Here is a 24,332-nt window from a genome sequence, read left to right on the forward strand (position 1 = left end):
AGCTATAAATATGGACATAAGGAAGAATTCTTCTTCTCTGTAGTGTTTGGATTCTAATGGGGCAGAATAACCAAACGAGAAGACGGATAGGCATAAAAGACTTTAGAGAAACTGTCAGATCACTACATCTCTGCTACCTTGTGGAGTTATAGCCTGTGATTATAGACTGTACATATATTTTTACCTGCTTTAACCTCTCAATAACTCATTCTCTTTTCTTAGCTAATAAACCTTTTGTTAGTTTACTATGGAATTGGCTACCAGCATTGTCTTTGGTGTGAGATCTGGGCTGCAAATCGACCTGAGTGAGTGACTGGTCTCTTGGGACCGGGCATAATCTGAATGTTCTGTGATGGTGGTGAGCCGCTCCAGACGGCATGACAGTCAGATTCTTAAATGTTCTTGGATGGAGATTATCTGGGCCCCCTGACTTGGTCCCATTAAGCTGTTTGAGTTTGGCTTTGACCTCAGATGTAATAATTTCTATGTCCATATCCTTGCTCCTATTAGCCACCCAGCCACTGCCCCCAAGCCCCTCATTAACCTTATTAAAAACTGAGACAAAGTATTCATGTTAGTGTTGGGCCATGCCTAGATCATCTTTAATCTCTACCCATCCTCAGTGCTTAGTGGTCCCACTTCTTCTTTCCTTGTTTTCTTTTTATTTGTATGGCTAACGAACCTTTTCCTGTTGGTTTTCATTTCCTTTGCAAAGTCCAGCTCTGCCTGGCTTTTGGCAGTTCTCACTATATCCCGACACTCTCTGACCTCCAAGAGGTAGCTTTCCATGCTGATCCATCCCTTCTTCCATTCCTTGTAGGGTTTCTCCTAATAACCTGTTTCAGATGCTTGTTCATCCGGTTTGATCTGCAGACCTTCCCTACGAATCTGTCCCACCCCCACTCCTTGCTTGGGATGCAGGCTTCAGAGAGCTTCTGCACCTTTGACATAAAGTAATTCCAAGCCTCCTCCACAATCAGATCCTTAATTTCTTCAGTCCAGTCCACTTCCTTGACTAATTCCCTGAATTTTTTTTTAAAAGTTTGCCTTTCAGGTACCCTAGTTGCAGCCCTATTATTGTTTTATCCTTCTGTTTAGTTTAAACTGAATTAACTCATGATACCTTCAAATCCCTGTCTGAATTCCATCATTATCTCTAGCTGCATTTCTAATCCTTTGGATCTTTTCTGCCATGAGCTCTATCAGGCAATATTTTATGCGTAAGTAGCTTCCATCAGATACTCACTCAAGGATGAAATACATCCCGCAACTTCTGCTTCTGACCATCTTCTTTGTCTCCTCTCCTCCTGGGGCTACGCCTACTTCTGCCTCAGCTAGTCATTGCTGTTTTCTCTTCCTAGCCCCCCTACTCCTGAAGAAAAAGAAGACACAAATCCCCTTAAAAGTCTTCCCTACAAACACACGCAGAAACTCCCCTGTTAGCTGTTTGCTGCTCAACTGTTTGCTAGTGATTTGCTTTTAAACCTTGCCAAACTAGATCAGCACCGCCCCTTCCTCACAGTCATGGAGTTAACCTTTGAGGTATGTGAATGCAGTAGAAATTACAGGTATCAAAATCATAACTATTGTGTAATCACACTGTAATTGCTGTGAACTGTAGTGGTTGTATTGTATAGTGTAACCAAATTAAGGTTTGCTTAAAACCTTGCTTGGAACGATCAGAAAAGATCAAGCCAGAGGAACAGGTCCTCTGACGTGATCAGGCACAGACTCCATTAGAGCTACACCTGTTTGCCTCAGCTGCGGGCTGGCCCCATGACGTGGTCCAGGTGTGAGGCTTGGTGGGTCTGCTGGTGCACTCCATGTCCCTACCCCCTCGGGTTCTTTCAGTCAACTACCAGACCTAAGTTGGTTCAAACCTCCCACCCCCGGTTTGCGTCGTCTGGTTTATTCACTCATTCTGCAGAGGGCAACTCACTTATTTAGTGGCTCATGTTCACTCTCAGTCTGGGCCCTAGCCAGGTTCCTCCCCCATTCTGGGGGCCCCAGCCCTTCTCCTGGACCTGGATTGTACTTTAGGAGTGGGACAGAGGGATTGTCCAAAGAAAGGAGCCCCTTAGCTCACCTTCTTGGGGATGGAGTAGTACTTTAGGCCAGTTGTAGAACTGCAGGCAGCTTCTCCTCAGCTGGACCTTTTCCTGATCAGTCCTTCTATCCTCCGGCTGGCAGGGATCACCAGGCAGACCTGCCCCTGCTGCTGTCCTCTCCCTACTAACTCAGGGCCCTACAGGAGCCTTCTCAATCCCTGCAGAGATGTGCCCTGCTATGAGAGAGGAGGCAGTATTTATGCTGGTCCTTTTCTCCCAGCTCATCCCCAGTTGCTTGGGGGTGCGGGGGGAGGAGCCTCACCCCACTTCTCTACAAGGCTCCTGATGCTGGGCTCTTGAAGATACAGTGATATCATTTCCTCCTGCTCACCGGTGGTTGCTGGGACCTCTTCCTCTCTCTCCACATTCCCCACTTTGGTCCTTATATTGGCCCTTTCAAGCCCTAAAAGGACCATGCCACATGGTAGGCTGGGCCGACCACCAGGCACTACTCCCTTTAAGGGGCAGACTACCCCATCATAGATTTCTGTGGAGCTAGACCCAGTTACACCAGTTGGGGATTTGGCCTACTGAGTTCCATTGATCTAATTTCAAAGTACTTGAAAGCGGGGAATAGGACAGCACTTTCTGTTCAGCAACCAAAGTCACATTGCCATGGAGATAGGAAAGGCAAGGTCCTTGAGTCTCTGAAGAGACAGGTGCGAAGGCAGCTTCCAGCCCGTGCACCTAGAACTTATTCTTGTGTTGAGGCAATCGTACCGAGGAAAGGGGTATTAATATTTTACTCGCAAATGAAAGAAAGTTCAATCATAGGAGCTAGAAATGGAAAAGCCCGGATAGGCCACGGAGGGAGGAATGACCACAAGGAATTGAGGTCTGAGTGTCCCCCACTGTTGGTGTGTGTGCGTTACAGGTCTCCCCCTCTTGTCCTCAATCCACAGAGGATATGAGTCTGTTACAGCCGCAGCCAGGGATGGCTGGTTCCTTAGCTCAAGTTGTAACTGCTAGTGTTTTTGCTCACGAGGTCCCCAGTGTGTCAGTCAAGATACCAAATGCCACAGAAGTGGTGGGCTCATCCAGGATTCGAGCTGCGGTGGGCCTCAGACACTTGAGATAAGCTTCCTTCATCGGAAGCCTGGATACCAGGATCTCCTGAGATCTATTCTGCCTGTGCCTTTGGGCAAATCACTCAAGGGCTCTGTGTGACCTAGTAGCATTGACCAATGTCTACTGGCTAGCATATATATCATAATAATAATATGTATGATCTGCACTGTATATTTGTGTGTGTATTAGAACGCATTAAGCACAAATAGCATTACACACAAATATTATAACTGAGATATAGCCTAAATGGGCCTTTACCTTTACAATAATCCGGTTCTCTTACGCAAAGTATCCCATAACACCTTGCATTAGGGGAAGTAAGCTTTGGCTTAAATAGACAGGAAAGCTGTCAGATTCAGGACATATGAGTATTTTACCATAGCAACAGGTAGGGAGTTATTCTCACAGGCCAGTACTGGAATGTCCCAAAAGAAGATAACAAGAGAGATGATTAGTCTACCCTGGTACAAACCTAGAAGGTACCTTCCCGGACTAGTACCTGGAATTCTAATGTGCAAAACCTCGATAAGGAAAGGAATAGAACAAGAAGTTAAGAAACTGGGCCGAACTGTTTGGGTGAACTTTAGTGACTTGTAAAGAAATATGTACTGTAAAATCATCCTATAAATATTACCAGCTGCAATGTGTAGCTTGGGGAGCACACCTTCTGTGTAAGGCGAATGTAATAACGCTGCGTGAGACAGCTTCCCAGAGCCGGGTATCGTATAGAACTCTTGTCCTGGGCGGTCTTGTTATTGGCTCCTTGCAATAAACCTGACTGACATTGGTTATTTGGTCTCTTGAGTAAATTTCATAATGAACCAAAGAGTGGTCAAGCAATTGACTACGCAATTTATGAACAGTGGATGGAGTGCTGGGCTAGGAACCAGGAGACCTGGCTTCTCTTCCTGGTTCTGCCACTGCCCTGCTCTGTGACCTTAGGCAAATCACTTCACTTCCCTGCACCTTAATTTCTCTATCATTCACATGGAGATAATGATGTTTTCTTCCTTTTGTGAAGCACTTTGAGATCTACAGCTGAAGCATGTCATAAAAGAGCCAGTATCTCTTCTTATTAACCTCTCTGTGACTATTTCCGAATAATTTAAATGGGAGTGAGGAAATGCACCTGCCCCACTGGGGTCTGGGGCGGATTCTCTGGGTCAGATCTCTGTAGTGCTTAGAGGAAGTGATGTGCTATGCGCCTGCTGGCTGATATTGTTTGTTAGGAATCTGGTTTACTTAGGGTCTGTCGTCCCCCCCAGCCGGACTTGTGGACTCGAGTATGGGACACTGGACCAGATTCCTCCCTGGTGTCGCTCCGTTGACTCCAATTAAGCTTCATCAGGGAGAAATCTGGCCAGCCCCGTTTGCTAGATGCGGGCCTGGGTTTGATTCCCTGCTCTGTCACCGACCTCTTGTGAGACCGTCAGCGAGTCACTTAGTCTTTGTGTCTTAGTCACTTAGTCTTAGTCACGTAGTCTCTGTGCCTCAGTTCTCCACTTGTGCAATGGGCATAATAGCTCTGCCCTGCCTCCCAGGGGGGTTTGATACATTAACATTTTGAGGTGCTCAGATACTGCCCAGATAGGTAGGTGGGGCCCAAACTGAGAGGGGCTTTCAAACACTACAGGAAATACGAAAACTGGAGGATGGATTCAGCCGAGAGTAGTTCGTATATCCTGCGACTAGGGGATAAAACCAAAGTCAGCCGTCTGGTAGATAGATGGGCCCAAGCTGACTGGAATCTCCCCCTGCTCCTCCCCCACGCACTGAAGCACAGTCCGCCCTCCAGCGAACCATAGTGGCTGTTTGACGAGTCCCAGCAACGCCCCGTGATCGTTCAGGCTGAGGCATGAAGCAGAATCGAGTACCCAGTTGAAACCGTAGGGCATGCTAAGCACACAGGAGCGTGGGCACCGGGGCTCATGCCCCGACTCTTGAGAAAGCTGCCCTCAGATCTGCGTCGTTTCCTTGTGCTCCCCCTCCCTGTTTGTTTTAGGGCCTGCACCTCCTTCCCCGACCCATCTCTGATTTCCACTGGGGAAGGACCAGGAATCTGCTGGCTGGCTGGAGCAGCAGTGCCCCTCCCAGCTCCTTCCTCTGACCCTGGGTCTCATCTTCCTCCCTGAACAGACTCCCTCTTTAGCAAGTGCTGCCTGCACCTAACCGAGGGTGACCAGATGTCCCGATGTTATAGGGACCGTCCCGATTTTTGGGTCTTTTTCTTATATAGGCTCCTATTACCGCCCAGCCCCTGTCCCGATTTTTCACATTTGCTGTCTGGTCACCCTAACCTAACCATGGATCGGCTGACTCAGCTGCAGGCCAGAGCCTTGCAACTGGATGCTGGGACTAGCACCCAGTTTGCAACACTCATGCAACGGAGCCCTGGCCACTAGGTGCTACCGTAATACAACTAACGAACAACTCTGATCAGAAGGACAGCAGGAGTCCGCATCCTCAAGCATGGCCTGGAGGCGGCAGCTTCTCAAGGAGATAATTCTGTCGCCCCATTGAAAGTGGAGTCAAAAATTCTGTGCTGGCAGATCTGGGGCAGAATTTAATGACGTCAGGTTTTTTTTTCTCCCCCTCTGAAGTGAGATGCATCTGAGACGGCTGCCTTTGCTTTTTTCCCCCTAACCGCAGGCGTTTACGAACCATTCTTCGCTGCATCCATGCTCCCGTTTTCATATTTCCTATGGTGTTTGAAAGCCCCTCTCACAATTGCTCACTCAGAGGCATTTTTTATATATAGCTATATAATTAAGTTTAAATGCGACCAAGTTCGCTCTCTCTTTTTTTTCCCCCCTTTCCTCAATCTGTTAAGAAATGTGCTCTGTGAGGGGATAAAGCAGGAACTGTCTGGTGCAGGTAAAGAGGAACATGGGTTTTAGCCTCTTTCCTTCTCCTCTCCAGGCTCCAAAATATCATCTCTCACACTCCACCCAACATCAGGTTCCCTGCTGCAATAGGGACATTAAGCATGGTCTTCCTTCCAAAGACTGTAAGCTTTTTGGAGCAGGAACTGTCTACTACTTTGTACAGGGCCTCGTGGGCATAATAGGGTCCTGTTCTTGAGATTGGTCCCTACGCGTCACTGTAATAAACCCGATTAATAGTCATCATAAGTGGGAATGTCAAAGTAACCACCCAATCTCTTCAAGACCACATTCATTTCCCATTTTATAGGATTACATTTACTCTCTGTGCGTGTACATCACACACCATGTATATACAGACATGCACCCACACTGTACATACATAGACACGTGCTTACATATGTTGACTGTCTCTGTCACGCACACACACAGAGCGTACATCTGTGGAGAAAGTACATTTTCCAGCTAGCCCATGTATGCACATAACACCAACTGAACAAGTCATACAGACCCTAAACGTGGGAGGCATGTGTGCATGGTGCCTGTTGCACAAGGCACACACATGTCGTGCAGGCTAAACCAAAAACCTGAGAGCTTTATTGCATTTCCAGATTTTGAATCAGAATCCAGTTTCAACTTCCTTTAGCTCTGTTGTTCTCAACCTTGTTCTTCCTATAATCCCTTGAGACAACAGAGAGAGAAAAAAAGTGTGGGCTCTCTCCTCTGATAATTTTCAAATCCCCTGTTTCTCTCTCTCTCTGTACATCCACGCTCTCAAGCCAGTAAGGAAGGGATAGTGGCTGTGACCTCATAAAGCCGGATCCCAAATAGAGCTGGTCAGGAAACTTTTTTTTGGTTTTCATTGATGAAACATCATTAACATTTTCTTCCCAAGTTCTCATAATTTCATCAAAAACCTGAAACCTACAAAAATCCAATATAGCCCTAAATATAGTGCTATCGGTATAGCGGTACAAATCTGAGGTGTAAAATCAGCCAGTGGGCACTGGGAAAGAAGCCCTCTTTGTGAGATCTGAGCACCCAAAGGGAACCCCCGCTGGGTCTCAGCTACCCGTTTCCCCACCTTTGGGGCTGCTTGTCTCTGCTTCTCTTGGCTCATCCCTTGTCCTTCCCGGTATTCTCAGGATGGTCTCAGTTCTCTAGGGGACGATCCCAGGCATGCTTGCTGTACGGTCACGACTCTCCAGATCACTTATGGGTCTCTTGCAACGTCACTAGAGCTCATTGAAAATTTTCCTCCAGAGCAGTTTTCCTTTGGAAAATGAACTTTCATTGAAATCTGAAGGTTTCACAGGAATGTGTTTTCAATGATATTTTAACTGCAAACATATCAAAATAATTGGTGCTTTCTTGTTTTGTTTTTCTGTCTAAATAGTTTGATGCATTCAAAATGTTTTGACTTTCCTGTTTTGATTCACTGCATATCGACTTTTCTGTGATATTAAAATATTAATGGTATTATAGCTGATATTTAATATGATAGCTGTCTTATTTCTTAATTTATATTATAATGTTTTGGCATTACAAAATGTTTTGACGTTTCCAAATCTTCGAGTTTTCAGAATTTCCGTTTTGTAAGCAGTTTTGACTTTTTGTTCTCATTTGCATGGAATTAAAACCAATTTTGAAATGTCACCAGTTCCTACAGACTAGAAATCCCATTTGCCAGCCACTTCTAGTCAGCGCATGACAACATTGCATCATGCCAGTCTGTCACTGGCATGACCCTTTGGGCACACTCAAAAGTGGCAACACTAGTGCTGCCAGCCCCATGACTTCTAATCCAAGGGGTACCCACCTGGCACCCCCACGCTCTGTTTCTATCTCAGACCCACATGCACTATCTACAAAGTTTCCTTTCTCTAATAGGTTCTGGACCAACCCTACTTGTAAATTTCATTTCATTCTGCGTAGCTTTGAGGCACCTGTGCACGGTCCATGCATTTACCACACAGACATATAACCTAATGTAGCGTGATCTGGGAGGACTGTTGAGGGAGAGACAATGCACGTGAAATAAAGGGGAGGTAAAGGGAGGGAGGAGAAAGGTGTAGCATGAGACAATGTCTTTGAAGCCATTAGTAATGATCTCTGCAGGGCCCCTTCTCTCTCACTCAATCTCACACACACATACTCTCTTATCCTGTCAGGCACTTGCTTGCTGGCTCTCCCGCTCTGTCTCTGATTCACACTTAGCCCTCCCTATGTCAAGGTGTAGGGTATGCATGGAATGAGAAGGCGGAGGCAGGATCCTGGCTTTGCCCCTCCTCCCCGGTCCCCATGCATGCTGGCCAGCTACATGGAGAGATGTAGCCGCACATGCACAACTGTCTCTGCAAAGACGGGCGACTCCTCCCAGTACCCCCACTGGGAAATGGCAGCTCTGCTCAGTCCCTTGCTGGGCTGGGCCTAATCGGAACAACAGACTTTCCACCCTCCCATGCAGCATGAGCCGATTGGCATGGAGTGCCGGGTTTCCTTAGCTGACATGCTATATAAGTTCCCATCTGGGTTAGGCTGTCATTCCCCCTAAAACAAGGAGCAAATCAACCCAGTGCTAATCATAGATGATTGGCAGTTGCTAATAGGAGCTCAATTGTACAGCCTCTTCTTAGAAAGCCAAGCTGAGTATATTGTAGTCTTTCTTGGATCAGGGATTGTCAACACCTCTGAGTCCTCGTGGGAGCTGCAGGCTCTAACCCCCTTCCCTTCTTTGCCTCAGTCTCATTGCTCGCATGCATCCCTAAAATGATCCTCGTAATGTTAATTAGCTGGATTAATTAACAGGCTTCTTTCTAAGTCATTGTGCTTTCTGTGGTAGCAAATATTGGCTGTATCAAGCATCGAGGCTCAGCAGTGCAATGGTGGATACATTCAAATGAGTGCAGAGCGGCAGGCTATGGGGTGTGCACGGAAGCAGGTGTCAATGAGTGTGTGAAGGTGGCTGCACACTACTTCCATGATATTACACGCGCAATCTGACCACTCTTATTGTGCTGCTGAGAGCAGGTTGGCTCTTACAGAAGGAAGTGTGACTTTCGTTAAGTGTGTGTGTGTGTGTGTGTGTGTAAATAGGGTTTGTGGTTTAGAAGGTGATCCCAGCATGTGAAACCCCAGCCCTATAGAGCTTCTTGCTCACTAATACATGATCATGGTGCTTTATCCATTCTGGTTTTCATCTTTTTAAGCCCTGATTTGTGCACAGTGCCTGTTTTAAGGATGGAGGATCTTACCCCCTGGAGCAAACAATTGACAAAAGACGACACATCTCTGCGGGGCCAGTTGCTTTGTGTGTGTGTCTCATTTCTGCAGCCCTTTGTGTTTGCATGGCAACCTGTCTCCCCCGTCGTTATGCACACCTCCACCTTCTGCTTTGGCTTGGAAGTCCTGACCCTGTGTCGCTGGCATTGCTCCCAAATTCAGCCTCCCTGCTTTGCTTCCTTGCAAGACACCCCCACCCCCGGGCCTCCAGGGTGCTAATGCCAGTAGAGTGGCCTCTCACGTAGCATTGCGTGCCTCCAGCCCCAGGCAGCAGCCAGTGTGTGCAGACAGCACTGCAGAAAGGAACGTTAATGGAGGGGAAAAGTTAACCACTTTTATTGAACTGCGAAAAAGGTTGTTTTTATATTGCTTTATTGGAATATAAAGACAGCATTTATAACCCTTTTAAAGAGGCATAAAAGCAGCTTGGAGACTGGAAAGCTCTCTCCATTTTAAGACAGACAAAGAGAGAAGGAGGGCAAGCATCGGCCATGCACTGGGGTCAGAACTAACCACGGTTCAGTGCAGGGTTAATTCCTGGAAGAGGTTTCAGAATGTTTGCACTAGCAATGGGCCTGAGTCCAAAGCAACAGATAGACACTCCTCGACTTTGGGGCCATATTTCAGTTAAGCAGATTGGACCCATCTCTAGGCTTTGACGTGTGTTTCCTTTCTGTGTAGCTGCTGAGCTAGTTCCTCAGATCTTCAGGGGAGTGTGGTGAGTGAGTAAGTGTGGTGCATAATGATCTAACCTGTTTTATTTCATTCTCTCTCTTGTCCTCTTTGAATAAATGCCCCTCTGGCTTTGATCTTACTGGAACAAGGACGTGTGTCTGTAAATGACTTAGGCTACATGTCCCTTGGAAGTGAGGGGTGTGATTCCCAGCTCCCCGAAACACACTCAAGCTGCAGCAGCAAATGGAGGCCTGACTAGCCACCTGACTACGTACCCCTGGAGTCCAGGCGGACTTGTGTTCGGAGCAGCTAGCCCATGCCACCCCGCACTGCTGCCTATCTGTAGCATGCTAGCAGCTGGATGAGAGCTAGCGTGAGTATGTCTGGGCTAGCTGGAAGTCACACCCCCGGCTCCAAGTGTAGACGTTGCCTCAGTTTGAGTCTCTGGTGAAAGGCTGAGTTAATTCTTATCCAGCCGGAGCTATTCACTCCCAGAGCAGAGTCACTGTCACAGTGGCACTGAGGCCGTCATGCACAGGTTGGGAGCCTCAGCTTTTGCTTCCGATCCTACGTGTGCTTATTATTCACCACATGACTTATGAGGAGAGGCTGAGGGAACTGGGAATGTTTAGTCTGCAGAAGAGAAGAATGAGGGGGGATTTGATAGCTGCTTTCAACTACCTGAGAGGTGGTTCCAGAGAGGATGGATCTAGACTGTTCTCAGTGGTAGAAGAGGACAGGACAAGGAGTAATGGTCTCAAGTTGCAGTGGGGGAGGTTTAGGTTGGATATTAGGAAAAACTTTTTCACTAGGAGGGTGGTGAAACACTGGAATGCGTTACCTAGGGAGGTGGTAGAATCTCCTTCCTTGGAAGTTTTTAAGGTCAGGCTTGACAAAGCCCTGGCTGGGATGATTTGATTGGGGATTGGTCCTGCTTTGAGCAGGGGGTTGGACTGGATGACCTCCTGAGGTCCCTTCCAACCCTGATATTCTATGATTCTCCCCTTACTTGTATTTCAGTTGTACCTAGTAGCTTGTGCTCGGCGCTATGCTTACATAGAGTAAGAGGCAGTCCCTGTGCTGGAGAGCGTACAGTCTAAATGGACAAGATTGGTAAAGGGTGGGAGAAAGGAAGTATTGCAAGCCCTATTTTACCTCAAGGAAATCGAGGTACAGAGATTAAATGACTCACCCAAGGTCACACAGGGAATCTGTGGGAGAGCTAAGAATTGAATCCAGATCTTCTCGCTCTCAGTCCAGTGTGTTAATCACAAGACGGTTCTTCCGAGGCGACACACACGGGTCAAGCTAAGTATGTGCATAACTCTGGGTGGTGTCTTCAGAGTTATTTAGAGCCGGTCAGAAAAAATTCTCATTAAACTTTTTTTTTTTTTAATTTGCCCATTTGTCTAAATTGAAAAGTTTTGTGGGGATGGCACAATTTCAACAACGTTCCAGCCAACTGGTTTCCTGCCAGTTTGCAGGCCCAATTCCTCAGCAGCCCTCCTGCTGGCCTGCCTCGGAGTTGGGGACCACAGGGTTGACGGCTCTGGGATAGGCCACCAGCCCACCACATCTGCTTGAGGACTCTTGCGGTTTTCACACGTATCTGGGTGTAGGAGTTGGTCAGATGTAGCACTTAAAGAGGGGAGTCGCCCAAACCGATCTTCATAACAGTATCCTGCTGAGGAGAGAGCGGTACCCTGCAACCCTTTCCAGTAACTGAGTGTGCCTTGTTTGTGGTTCTCAGATGCTGCTCCCCTCTTCCTGCCCCCCACCCCCACCCCCCCAATAATCACCCTCCTTGGATTCTGGCTAATGATCCTACATTGCAGAAGAGGAGCAGCTTCTACTTTTACTTCACAAAGAGGAAGTGGCACGGGAGACCTCCCCTTGTTCTCTGCCCATATTTATCATCATTGTAAGGGGAAAATGCCAATGGAGTGGCAGGTATTAATGCGATTCTCAATGGCAGAGAATCGTCTTCCTTCCATCAGGCTCGGTGTTTAGTGAGGAGGCCAGTGCCCAACCTGGGGGTGGGGGGTTGTTTATACCTAGAATGATGGAAACCTGCACAAGTTCCTAGTTGAGGCATGCTTGGAAAAGTACCACAAAATGTGGATGTTTCTCTGTACTTGGGGTCAAATGGGGCCTCTCTGTGCGTCTCCCATGGACATGAATGGAGCTGAATCTGTGTAAGTGATAGGAGAATAAAGAAAGCTGAGGGGTGTTTGGATGGTGGGCTTGCTTCAATCTGCTATGGAGACAGAACCAAGATCCCAAGGCCCCCATCCTGCAAACCGCTCCATATGGGCATCCTCCCATTGAAACCATTCGGGTCTACATGTGGGCACAGGGATCTGTCCCCAGCCGGCAGCCTGCACAATCCAGCCTCTGTGCATGGCTCACAATCTGCATTGCATCCACATTCAGATCTGGGTGTTGGTGATAGCCAGTCCCCAGTCACAAAGTTTGTAGAGTTATTCTACACAGGGCTCCCGTTTCTATCGCCCCTCAGCCTCCTTGTATTTGCTTTTCCCACTAAATATTCATCAGTAACATTTAAGACAAAGGAAAGAGATAATTACAAGGGGAGAGGTTTTTTTGAGATATTAAAGGTTAACAGAATTCTTGGCATTTGTGCCTTGTCAATTTCCATGTAATTATGCTCAATTCCCAGAATTCAGAGGCGACTCTGCCTTTTAACTCTCAAAGATGGTACCCCGGGAATTTAATTTATGAGATCATTTCTCAAAAATGTTCAGCTTCAAATCAAGCATCTTGCTTAATAGCATGGTTATTATTAATATTATTCTTGGATGGGGAATGCTACGCGGGTCAGTAGGCCGGCAACCAAAGTAAAATTGACTCCCTGCGACAGTGGTGAGCCCTGCTTTTGATACTCAGAGTGAATGATTTGTCTGCCCCATTTCAGCGCCGTGTGAAATGAAGGGCTGTTACTTTATGATCAGCGAAACACAAACCTGATGATGAGCCACAGATTTGGTCTTGGTGGAGCATCCGGGAGCAGAGCTGGGTGAACACTGGATGTTTTGATTTGCTGGCAATGGGGAAAAAAAAGTGACCCTTTTTATCCCCCCCCCAGAAATATTTGAGTAAATCAAAAAGTCAATATTGTGGTAAGATTGAAACAAAATGTTTCGTTTTGACAGTAAACAAATTCATTTAGATTTTCAGGCCTTTTGGCAAAAGCAAAGACCTGAATTCACAAAACAGCTGGAGGAGAGGCTCTGGCCTGCCCGGTAAGCTTTAGCCCAGTGGTTAGGGCACTCTGCTGGGATGGGGAACTCCTTGGTTCGATTCTGCCTCTTGTGGGAAAGGGATTTGAACTTGGTTCCTCTTGTTGAGGGTGAGTACACTGGTCTATGCTGCTGTGGGGCTTTCTCTCTTGTTGAAGCTGTTCTACTTTTTATACATTGTTGAAGTGTCATTGGGGGCCCTGGGTCTGCCATATCTTAGCTGTGCCTCCTAACTACCAGTCTGACTCTGCCTGGCCCACGGCCTATTCGTTGTCATCATGAATGATAATGAACGTCCGGTGTGATTGACAACGGATAGTTGTCAGGTCAGGGCATGCTAGTACAAATAACTACGTAGCATGGTGGTCAGGGCCCTTACCTAGGCAGTGAGAGAACCGAGTGCAAGTCCCTGCTCTAATGATGCTTTAGTTATTTATATAAAGTGGAACAGCTTCCGGAGGAGAGACTGGTAGAGCCCCACACCAGACTATCCCATAGCTTCCCAAATCCAGCCCTCCCCTGCAAGGGGGGACAACCAAGTCCAACTTCTTTCCCCACCTCAGGTAGACCAAACTGAATCTGGATCTCTCGTTTCCCCGATGAGTGTCCTAAACACATCTCCTTAGCTAATAAGAGAGCACCCTCCACCAGCTTCTCTTCTGGCCATTTTTTGAATCCAGTCTTTTGTCTTTGTCAAAATGCCTAAAAGCCTCAACAAAGTTGAGGCTTATCAGCGTAAGCTAGCTCTTTAAGGGCATCCTGGGTTGAGCCTCACCTGGGACTAGTTCAGATCTCAATCCAGATGTCATATGATTAATCTCAATCCAGGGGTCATATGATTAGAGCATGTGACCAGGAACTAGGGGTATAAGGGCAGCGTGAGTTCAGGCACGGGGAAGGACTCAAAGGAGGAATATATGTGAGTTGTACTTTATAGACTGACTTGCCTTCATTCCCAGGTGGAGGGCCTAGAGGGTCAAAACCTGTAGAGAGCCAGGTGCTGGTGGGAGACTTGTATTGTTCTACAGTTGACATTAATATCCCAGACTTGATGAAGGGGGAGACTTAGTGAGAAAACCTCCACAGTGTAAAGTTTGATTCCCTGGAGAAAAAACGCTGCACCTGAAGCCAGATCTGGTAAGCCCCTGTTACTGGGCTCCATTGTGCTAGGTTCTGCAGACACTTGGGAAAAGACACTCATTACCCCCAGATAATTTACAGGCTAAGTCTATGGCAAAAGAATGATAAAACCACCCAACTGGAAGCTTTTTGTTTGAGGTTTTTCAAGTTTCACCATACTGCTCCAGCGCTCATGCATGTTTTAGCTGAAGATTTGGGCCTTGTTTTATTTTAGCCTACTCGGCTATTTCCCCCCTCCTACTCCCTATTAAAATTCAGCCTGGAGTGAATTGTAGAGCCCTGAGTTAATGCCATATGCTTATAAAATACTATTAGATGGCTGATGGTGTGCTTTTATCTGACACCAACAGATGTCTCTGGCACCTGGCTCAGCCCTGATCAAATGCAGGTGAGGAAGCAGTGTCTGACTGTGCAATGACTTTTTAAGTGTTCGTTGGTTGCAGTAAGTTCCCAACAATGCCACAAGAAACAGATTTATATAAAAACAATATTGATTTGTACCAGGGAGAGCAAAGATCAATTCTGTTTAATAACTTCCACAGTGCCTATGCTGCTCTGGATTTCCAAGATAACTTCTTTGGACTCCTGATATAAATATTAAAGGGACACGTACAACGGTGTCATGAGGTAAATAAAATAATTGTTTGGGGTTTGCTGGGTAAATGTAGGCAAGCAAAACAGTTAGCAGGGCCCTGATCCTCCCATGGGGTGAGGAATGCTTGGACTAAGACTTGAGGGAAGGTGCAAAGACAGTTGTGCACCACCCCATCTCCCTCTGAGCCTGTACCCTGGGGCTGTCTGCCCAGTCCATAATACATTAGAGCAGCCTAAAGGTTGCTGTAATCTGCCCCAGCAACATGTGACTGTTATAGCAGCTGGTGGCTATCAACCTACAAGGGCTTACCCCTAGCAACAGTGGCCCTGGTGGGGCTGAGGGGAGATGGTTCAGGATGACTATAAACCACCTGAGGATTCTCACAGGGAAGGGGAATCCTCCACTGGCCACCTAAGCCAGCTGCGCACTACAGGGTAGGAGCTGACTCATTGGGAGCCAATCTTGCAACTTTTAAGGACCTGGCTGTTCCCTCCGCACCCCAGCAGCCCCCTTGGCTGCTAGCAGGCTTTACTTGTGTGAGTAAAAGTCTGCAAGATCAGGCTGTTCGCTCAGCCTCCAAAATAGCCTGTCACGGGCTGGAAAGAGTTAAGTTCCATTTTAACGTAAGAGCCAGACAGCGAAGAAGGGAGAAAGAGACAAAACCAGCCCCAAACTGACTAGCTTTTTAAAGGGCAAAGGAAATGTTCTTTTTATGGCCAAGTGCCTAGCGTAAAGTGCAGGGAGGGGAAGGGAAGGACCGGAGCTGCAGAATCCCAGCTAGGCTTTAGGGGAAGGCTCCCAAATGTGCAGTTAATTTAAATTTAATAGGACAGGTACTGTAAGTTTAAATAAATGCCAGTTAAATATTAACTGCATCTTTATTGGGGGATTAACGGACCCTCTTGTATTATGTTTTTTAAACTCAATAAATATGTTGCTAATAATCATCACTCCTTTTCAAATGTGACAGCAGCTGCTGCTGCTACTGCTGAATCTAAATCAAACAATTATTTGGGGCAGCTCCCGAAAAACATTAGCCAGACAAGAGCTGGAGCAGTTTTGGGGTTTGGGGAGCCTGGGGATTGTGAGACATGAAGGGGGAGGAGTAGGGGTAAGTCACATTATCACATTAGCCCGCAAAGGGCCAGGCTGTGATGGGAAATTATGGGCAGGGTTTAAAAAAAAATAAAAATAAAAACCAGCAGAAGGGAAAGTGAATCACTCCTCGGATGGAGTTGGGGGAGGGAATTAACGGTAATTATTTGGGAACCTCTGAGATCTGACACAGCAGAGTTGCAGTGGACCGTCATCTCTGTTCATGATATGAATTCCTCTGGGGAGGAGAGACTTCTGAAAGGTCACCAGCCATAGACCATGTGCTATCATTGTTTCCTAATTGGGGCCAGTCTTAGCAATGGAAAAAATTAGTCTGTGTCCTGTGTCAGTGCAGAGGGGTGAGAATCCTTTGTATTGTCAATGAATCTTTGTTGTAGACTCTTAGGACCTACTGACTTTAATGGGATGTTCACTTATGTAGCGAGTGTGAGGTTTTGAAAACACATTTGTAACCCTGAGGAAACGGAAGGATAACATTTAACGTGATTGCGTGAAAGAGGTTGATGCAATAATTGTGTGTGTGTATGTTAAGGCTATTGTATGCATAGGTGTTGCAGTGGCTATTAGAGATGAGTTTTGGATCAGTTACGTTTCAGATGAGAGTTGGGAATTTCAAAACTGTATACATGTCCATCCATCGTCAGGTTTTATGCTGCAGTATCTGAACTCAGTGCAGTATCTGAGCTCCTTCCCCATAAAAGAGCTGTAAATTAAAACAAAATGTTGCTCATCTCGTTGTATAAATTGAATATACCAAGAATTTCTGCAGGTGAAATTGTATCTGAAATGAAGTTCTTCCATGTAAGTGGGTATATATTTTCTGTGTAGTGTTTGGCGGAACTGTGCCAGAAGTTCACAGAAAAACTGAAATAACGTAAAATTGACCTGGCTTCACCTGACTCACAGCCCTTAATTACAAATTGACAGAGAAACCTTGGCTGTAAATTCTTACATCTGGAACCCGATCCAAAGCTCCTCAAAGTTCAGAAGTGTTCAGATCTAGAGATTTTGCTTATGCTTATTTCTAGTTTTGCTAAAAAACCCCTAGAAGTTCAGCCTGTGTGTGTTGGAAGGCTTGCAAACCATTCACAAGACCCAGGAGCCATTTTTGCATCAGAGCCGAGTGGGGATGCCATTGCAGGTGGAACTTGGTGATTTTTACGGAGATTTGCTGTGAATTTAGGGGTGTGTCTGCATGAAAATGCACTTGCTTGAAGTTGAAGGTCATAGCAGAACTGTAAAAAAAGCCACGTGAGTTAAGGGTGGAAAGATGTAAATCCTTATGAACTGCTGAATTTTGCACTGTTTGCCTGTCCAATCTCTCTCTCTCTCTCTCTCTCTGAATTTTGCACTGTCTCTGTCCAATTTCTCTCTAAACATATGAGTAAATATCACCTCAAAAGCATTTTGCTTCACTGATACAGCCAGAATTTCAGCCTGCTTCTCCACACCTTATCCGGACTCTGAAAGCTCCCATCCGGTCAGCCTATGACACTGCAAGATCCTCTGCTTTCATTCAGATTGTTTCTACCTCCTTCAGACTCTCCCTGGAGATTTCTCCATAGACTAGACCCATGAACTCTTGCTTCTCCTGCCCCTTCGCCTTTCCTAGGTTCATCAGTCCATGCAGACCCCTTCCCTCCAGTTTCTGATAATCCCAGGGAAAATACTATCCCAGTTTAGGCTGTCTTTAAATCTCTTTCTCTTATATCTCCCCCCCCCACACACACACACGCACCAATACCATTAGCCAGCCCTCTCCTTGCCAGTCTGTACCTTGCTTTGCAGAGCCTCCTGCACGCCCTGTTTATGGACTGTGCCAGGAGAGGGGGTCAGTTAGCCTTGTTAGAAAGAAGGAACAGGCTGCAGGTATTTTTCTTGTCGTGTTTGCCCTGGGCAGGCAACAGGCACAAGGAAAACAGATCTTTATTGGAGTATGAAGAAAGCCGGGAGAGATCAGAAAAGATTCCACATTCCCTGTTCAGCTCTGTGCCAGTGTGCAAGCACCCTCCCCACGTACACCAGACCCCGGCTTTCTGTTGTGGTCCAAATCCAGCAAAGGAAAATGATTGCTCATGTCCCCAGAGGAAGCTACAAAGCTCCCTCTCTTCCGCTGCTGCACAGTCACGGCTGGACTTGACTGCTGGCTCCTCCGCTCCTGGAGCCGCAGAATTATTCAAAGGAATCTGGATTTCTTTTTCTCTTTTGCTGTTTGTGTGCATGTGTTTGTGGATATTTTTAAAATCAGAACCAATTACAGCGAACGGCGCAGAGATGAGCGGTGACAGGCTCATTTGTTTGTACGTTGTGTGTGTGCAAGAGGGAGAGACAGGGAAGTGGAGTGGGGAGTCGGTAGGACTTGGTATACGCAGGCCGGATTTGTGCGGGAGAAATGACTTAAGATCATCAGAGCATTGCCAATCACCTATTGCTAGGTAACCCTGCCCCACCTCACTCTATTCTATCCACTCTATTTTATATGTGGCCTCATTCCCGTAGAGTCTGAGCCCTTCATAATTACTGTATTTATCCTCACAGGTAAAGGTAATGCTATTATCCACATTGTACAGATGGGGACTTGAGGCACGGAGAGACTAAGTGACTTGCCCAAGGTCAAAGGGGAAGTCTGTGGCAAAGCAGGGAATTTGACCCAGGGTCTCCCATGTTCCAGGTTAACACCCTAACCGCTGGACCATGCTGCTTTGTGCTTCACCCAATCACAGTGTCACAGATCAGCCAATGAAATTGTGCGCTGATGAGCCAGTGCTCCTTTCTTTTGTTTCATTGGTTGAAACTTTTGCCGCTCGGTATCCTGCATTGTGAAGAGCTCTGTATGGTCCGAATTGGTTTAGGGGATGCTTCAGCTCTCCTGCTCTTGTAGCTGAATTAATTTCTCTTTAAACACTGCTCAGATCTTTCTCATATCCCTCCAATCCAGACTCTTCAACATTCCTTTCATCCTCCATGCCCGAAGCATTATTGCTTCTGACGCCGCTCTTTTATATTAAATGGGGAGGGGAGTTGATGTAGAGAGGCTGGCAGTCTGGCCTGTGGAAAGATCACCCCAGGCAGCATGGTGGTGTAGTTAGAGAATGGCACATTTAATGTTTAAAGGCAGCCTTGATTCTGACAAGTGACAGGCTCACTCACTGTTTCCTATCCCAGCCCTTTTCATGTGGGAGTCATTCTTCGCTTTGTCTTAATCCACTGGAAAAAGTGACCCAAGGCTGCATGAGAATGAAGGACAGGATGGCTCATCGAGGGAAGGAGTGGGGCATATGGATGAAGGCTAGTGTTCCTGTGCTGACTGTCCCTTTATACTAGTGGGGTGTGAAAGATGGGAGGAAGAGCTCCCCATCAGATGCCTGCCCAGGACTTGAGAACAGCCAAAGAGAATCCACCCGATGATTTAAACTGAGCCCAGGGCATGCTGTGGTGGGACTTGGAGTCTTAGTGAGTGTTGTACAAGATTCCTGTGATCAATGAATCTCATGCTTTTTATGTGCACTGGAATAACAGTGTCCACATGGAGGGGGTTTACCTGAAAAAAACTCCCCCACCACCATAGACAAGCCTGTAGAGCCTTTGATTTAAGCAGCTCCCACTAACTCAGAATACAATGCAGCACCTTGTGCATTGGGAAACAGGCAGAGAGGGGTTATTCGAATGGCTAAAGGAGAACAGTCTCTTACCAACAGACAGGTCCTGAGCAGCCTGGAGGAGAATTGGAAAGATCTGTGTGAAATAAGAACAGTTTGCTCTCAGGTTTTTTCTGAGCTGAAAAGCCTCTGCACTGCCTCATATCTATCTTCCACTCTGTTTTGTACAGCAGGGTGCAGTGGGGTCCCAATCCTTAGTGGGGCTTTGGGACATTACAACAGTAGAGGTAACAATAAACTAAGTCAGTTTAACCCTTTGTTGGCAGTCACGGGGACCGAATGGACCACTGAGACTGAACTCCTCATGCCAGTGAGTGTCTCCCTTCCACAGCAGGGGGCCAAATAGGAACTTAGGGCTGGAAGGTGCTGTAAAAACACCAAGCTCTCACTTTAAATACTAAGGGTATTCCTGGTCCTGCTTGCAGGCTAGAGGCCTCTGTAGGGAAGTGTACAATCTGGTGGCTCAGCAATCAGTCTGCAGGGAAATAGTAAGGTGGGGTGTGTTGTGTTCCTCCGGTTTGGGAAGCGGCCTGCTCTCTGGTTTTGGGTTCCTGTACGTGTGATCATGTAGAATTCTAAGAAATAAAGTTGTGTTATGTTGCAACCTTCCAGCCTGAATATTTTATGCTTTTAGCTAACTTTGCTGTATGTATGCTGTGAATGTAACTGGAGGGACTTCGTGGGTCATGCAGTCCAGTCCCCTGCTATCACAGGCAACCCCATCATAAACATAGCAAGCTCCATCTTAAACTTAGTTAGGTTGTTTGTCCCACTCCTCCTATTGCTAGTCTGTTCCTGAAATGGGGAAGCTGTGGATAAATGTGACTTCTGCCTCTCGGGTTGTCAATCCAGCACCTTCTACCAGTGCTAAATTCAGAGCAAACAATCTTAAAAAAGAAATGGAACAGGAAAGCACAAAGAGACCACAAAGCAATCCCCTTCTCTTGTGACCCATCACTATGCTCAATAATAATAATAATAATAAGGCTTTATTTGATAGTGTCTTCTCTACCCGACAAATCTCATAATGTTTGAGAAATTAAACAGCACAGTTAATGAATTAAATAGTAGTTTACAGGGGAGTGGGAGACTCAGGGGATTAGTAGCAGGCTACGGATCTTTTCACATCTAGGTCACCGGTTTGAATCCAGCTCGGGTTGGCAGGGATTTAAAAAAAAACAACCAAAACCCAACGGTGCTATCTAATAGCTGGTAGGTGCCCTGTGTGAAAGGAATTGGGAAGTCTCAGATCAGTTCCTGGGTGTCCTCACCATTAAAACCACCATTTCCAGCAGGCAGGAAGGGCTGGACTCTCACAAGTGCTGGGCACCTGCATCTTGCACTGAGTTCAGTAGGAGTTGTGTGTGCTAAACATCTCTGAAAAGCGGACCCCAGACTGCCAGCTTTATTAGCGGAGAGGCCGAAGGAGCGATTGCGGTTCCTGGCCACTGGCTTGACACTAAGGGAGAGTGGGAGACTGGCACTTCAGCTGTCTGCATTGTACCTGTTCGGCTAAATAAAGGACTTCGTTCTCCAGGGCTGTCTACCTGGCACCTTTTACCTGTGGGAAATTGTGCATAAAAATGGCAACACGCTGAGCAGCGGGTGGAGGGAGGGAGAAGTTACTGGGCATAACGCAACTGCGATATGTCCTAAGTTATGAGTTAATTTAAAAAAAAAAAGTATTTAGGGATGAAGGGATAGCTCAGTGGTTTGAGCTTTGGCCTGCTAAACCCAGGTTTGCAAGTTCAATCCTTGAGGGGGCCATTTAGGGATCTGGGGCAAAAATTGGGGACTGGTCCTGCTTTGAGCAGGGGGTTGGACTAGATGGTCTCCTGAGGTCCCTTCCAAGCCTGATATTTTATGATTCTATGAAAGGAGCTACTGTGGAAGCTTGGCAGCCCCCCCTGCCCACAGAGCACTGTTAGGAAGTGCAGTGTTATGGCTCGCACGCACAGGACGGGCAGCCGTGGGTTCTGTTCCTGTGTCTTTTACTGACCCACGGCGTGACCGTGCTGCTCCGTGCCTCAGTTTCCCCACCTGTAAAGTGCTGGGTGCTAAGCCCGAGGGGCTGCAGAGGTGCTCGGCCAGGCGGTAATTCAGGCTGGCGATGGGCGTGGAGCTTCCCCGCCCTAGAAAGGGCGGCGTGGCCGCGGTAATGCGATGGGGGCGGGGGGCGGAAAGGCGAGCTTGCTCCCCGAGGGGTTGCCGGGGCGGGGGGAGCAAGCCGGCCCGGCGCCGGCGGGGTGAAAGCGGGGGAGCCGGAGCCCGAGCGCGGGTCGCGGCCACCCCGAGGGAGCCCGCGCCCGGGCGGGCGGGCGGGCGAGCGGCGAGGCGGAGCTCCCGGCCGGGAGGCAGCGCGCAGCCGGGATGCTGAGAGCCGGGGCCGCCGCCGGCTCCTGCGCGCCTCGCCCGCCGCCCGCCGCCGCGTCCTCCCCTCGCTGAGCCCCGCCGGGCTCCCTCCCCGCGCCCAGCCCGGGCGGCTGGAGCTTGCGCGGTGCGGCGGCTGCGGCGGAGCGGATTTGCGGTGCCCGGCTCAGGCGCCTTCTCGCGGCCGCCGGGGGAGCCGGTCCCCGACGCCCCGGGGATGGGCGCCGAGACCCCGTGCTGGGGGCAGGGACTCGCCGGGGCAGCGTGAGATTCCGGACTGTTGGCGGGAGGAGCCGGCTGGTGAAGCCCGACGCGCCGCTCCCCCCCCACCCTGCACCTCGGGGCTCCCTTCCTCCTCCTCCTCCTCCCGCGCCCCAGGAATACCGGGGGCTCCCTGCGGATGCTCGGCGCTCTGCGGCTGGATTGCCAGGGGCTCTGCTAATCTCCGAGGAGCTCCGTGGCTGCCCCGCGCTCCCACCCTGATTGCTTCTTCCCCCCCGCCCCGCTCCCCCGTTTCTCCTCGCCGGGGGTGTTTCTGGCCTTTTGGAAAGTCCCTGCTGCCCAGGATGGGGGTCGGCGGGTGCTTAGTCGTGCCCTGGAGGTGCCTCGTCGTCCTCTGTCTCAGGCTGCTCTTCCTTGTGCCCGCAGGAGTGCCCGTGCGCAGCGGGGATGCCACCTTCCCCAAAGCGATGGACAACGTGACCGTCAGGCAAGGGGAGAGCGCCACCCTCAGGTAGGAGCAGATGTTTTTTTCTCTGGGTATCTACAGGGGTCTTGCTCTGTGGGCGCCCCGGCCCCAGGTGCATGCCAGGAGGGGCCGCATGGGAGTGGACGCACCCGGCTGAGCCAGGGGCTTTCGATGCCACATTGCAATGGGGGGCGGATGCTGCTTAGCCCGGGCATGTCCTGAGTGGGGTGGGATAAAACCTCCGAGTCGGTGAAGAAAACGTGACACTGAGTCTGGGGCTCCTGCATTTGGGGCAAGTGGGCTGGTAGTGGGGCAGGCAGGGGGATGGTTTGCTGTTGGTTCAGAGAGCGCCACGGTGTCTGCAAAGGAATGAAGAGGGAAAATTCTGTCGTCCCCCCCTTGGTACTGGAATGCAGATGCCAGGCAGTGAAGCTGGCAGTGAGATCTGGATGCCAGGCAGGCAGTTACCATTAACTGACGCCCCAGTTCCCTTCTTTAAAGTTACTGAAAGGGAAGGGGAGTGGGAATTAGTCTTTACACCTCTGTGTCGGTATCTGCTTGGATTGCCAGCATGGTGTTTAAGGCTCTGGCATCTCTGGCAATGCTGGGGCTGTGGCCTGGTCACTTTGTAGAACATGTGGGCTTATGTGTGCCCGTATTTTGGGATGAGGAGAGAGCTGGTCCTCTGAGGCTGGTGTTGCTGTTAAAGATGCCTCCGTGCATGTCCAATAAACATGAGCTGGGATTGTGTGTTTGCAAAGTATAAATGGTCCCTGAAGTTTCTGAGTCCCCTGTTTGGTTTGTAGGCATCCGCAGGCGTGTGGGGAGAGCCAGAAGTGGTCCCTTCTTGGCACAAGAAGGGCAGAGTGATGAGCAGCCATAAAGTGTCAGTGATGGGAGGGGTGTCAGTTTGGTGCCAGGCATGGCGGGTGCAAATGCCAGTGTGCCTCGCCTGCAGAACTGCTCATTAAAATCCCATTGTGTGCACGCTCCGGCATGGGGGGTTCCACTCCCTTCAGGCATTAACTCTTCAGAGCGTTTCCCTCCTGCTCTGTTAGCCATGCTAGGGGGCTGTTTAAAGGGAAGAGATGAGCTTTATTCAAGGGATGCAGAGGCTGAGGATGCTGCCAAACACCTAATGTCTCAGATCGCAATCAATGCAATATCTGGGATGTCCTTTACCCGGACACCCATTCCTCCTCTGGCAGCAGACAGACATGCTCATCTAATAGGTCTGTCTCCGATGATGAGGATCTTTGTTTTGTTTTGTTTTTTCTTCCTTTCTTTAAATTATTGGTTTTAATTGCAAGCTTCACAACTGGTGATTAAAACTCTCTGGTGCTCAGGAGCGACTTTTTAGTGGTCGCGTGTTGCACTGGTGCTACATGACCGCCTGCGGGGTGTGTCAGGCGAAATCTAAGCTCTCCTACTTCTCTGCGTCAGTGAGTGGAGCAGTGTCAAGGGTGGGCAAAAAGTGGGGCTGGCTCCA

The 24,332-nt window shown here is 48.4% G+C and overlaps 1 protein-coding gene across 6 annotated transcripts in view; it reads left to right on the forward strand.

Moving 5' to 3' along the window:
• NTM (neurotrimin) overlaps positions 1–24,332 on the forward strand; it is a 671,163-nt gene that overhangs the window by 365,738 nt on the left and 281,093 nt on the right. For 5 of the 6 annotated variants that reach the window (XM_074936558.1, XM_074936557.1, XM_074936559.1 and 2 more), the window contains exon 2: positions 22,804–22,888. In XM_074936558.1, the coding sequence (XP_074792659.1) occupies positions 22,804–22,888 (85 nt within the window). Of the gene's footprint in view, positions 1–22,324; positions 22,456–22,803; positions 22,889–24,332 lie in introns of those variants that run through there. The other variant, XM_074936562.1, reaches the window with a different exon arrangement.

The sequence above is a fragment of the Natator depressus genome, chromosome 22 (assembly GCF_965152275.1).
Source record: "Natator depressus isolate rNatDep1 chromosome 22, rNatDep2.hap1, whole genome shotgun sequence".
Lineage (NCBI taxonomy): Eukaryota > Metazoa > Chordata > Testudines > Cheloniidae > Natator > Natator depressus.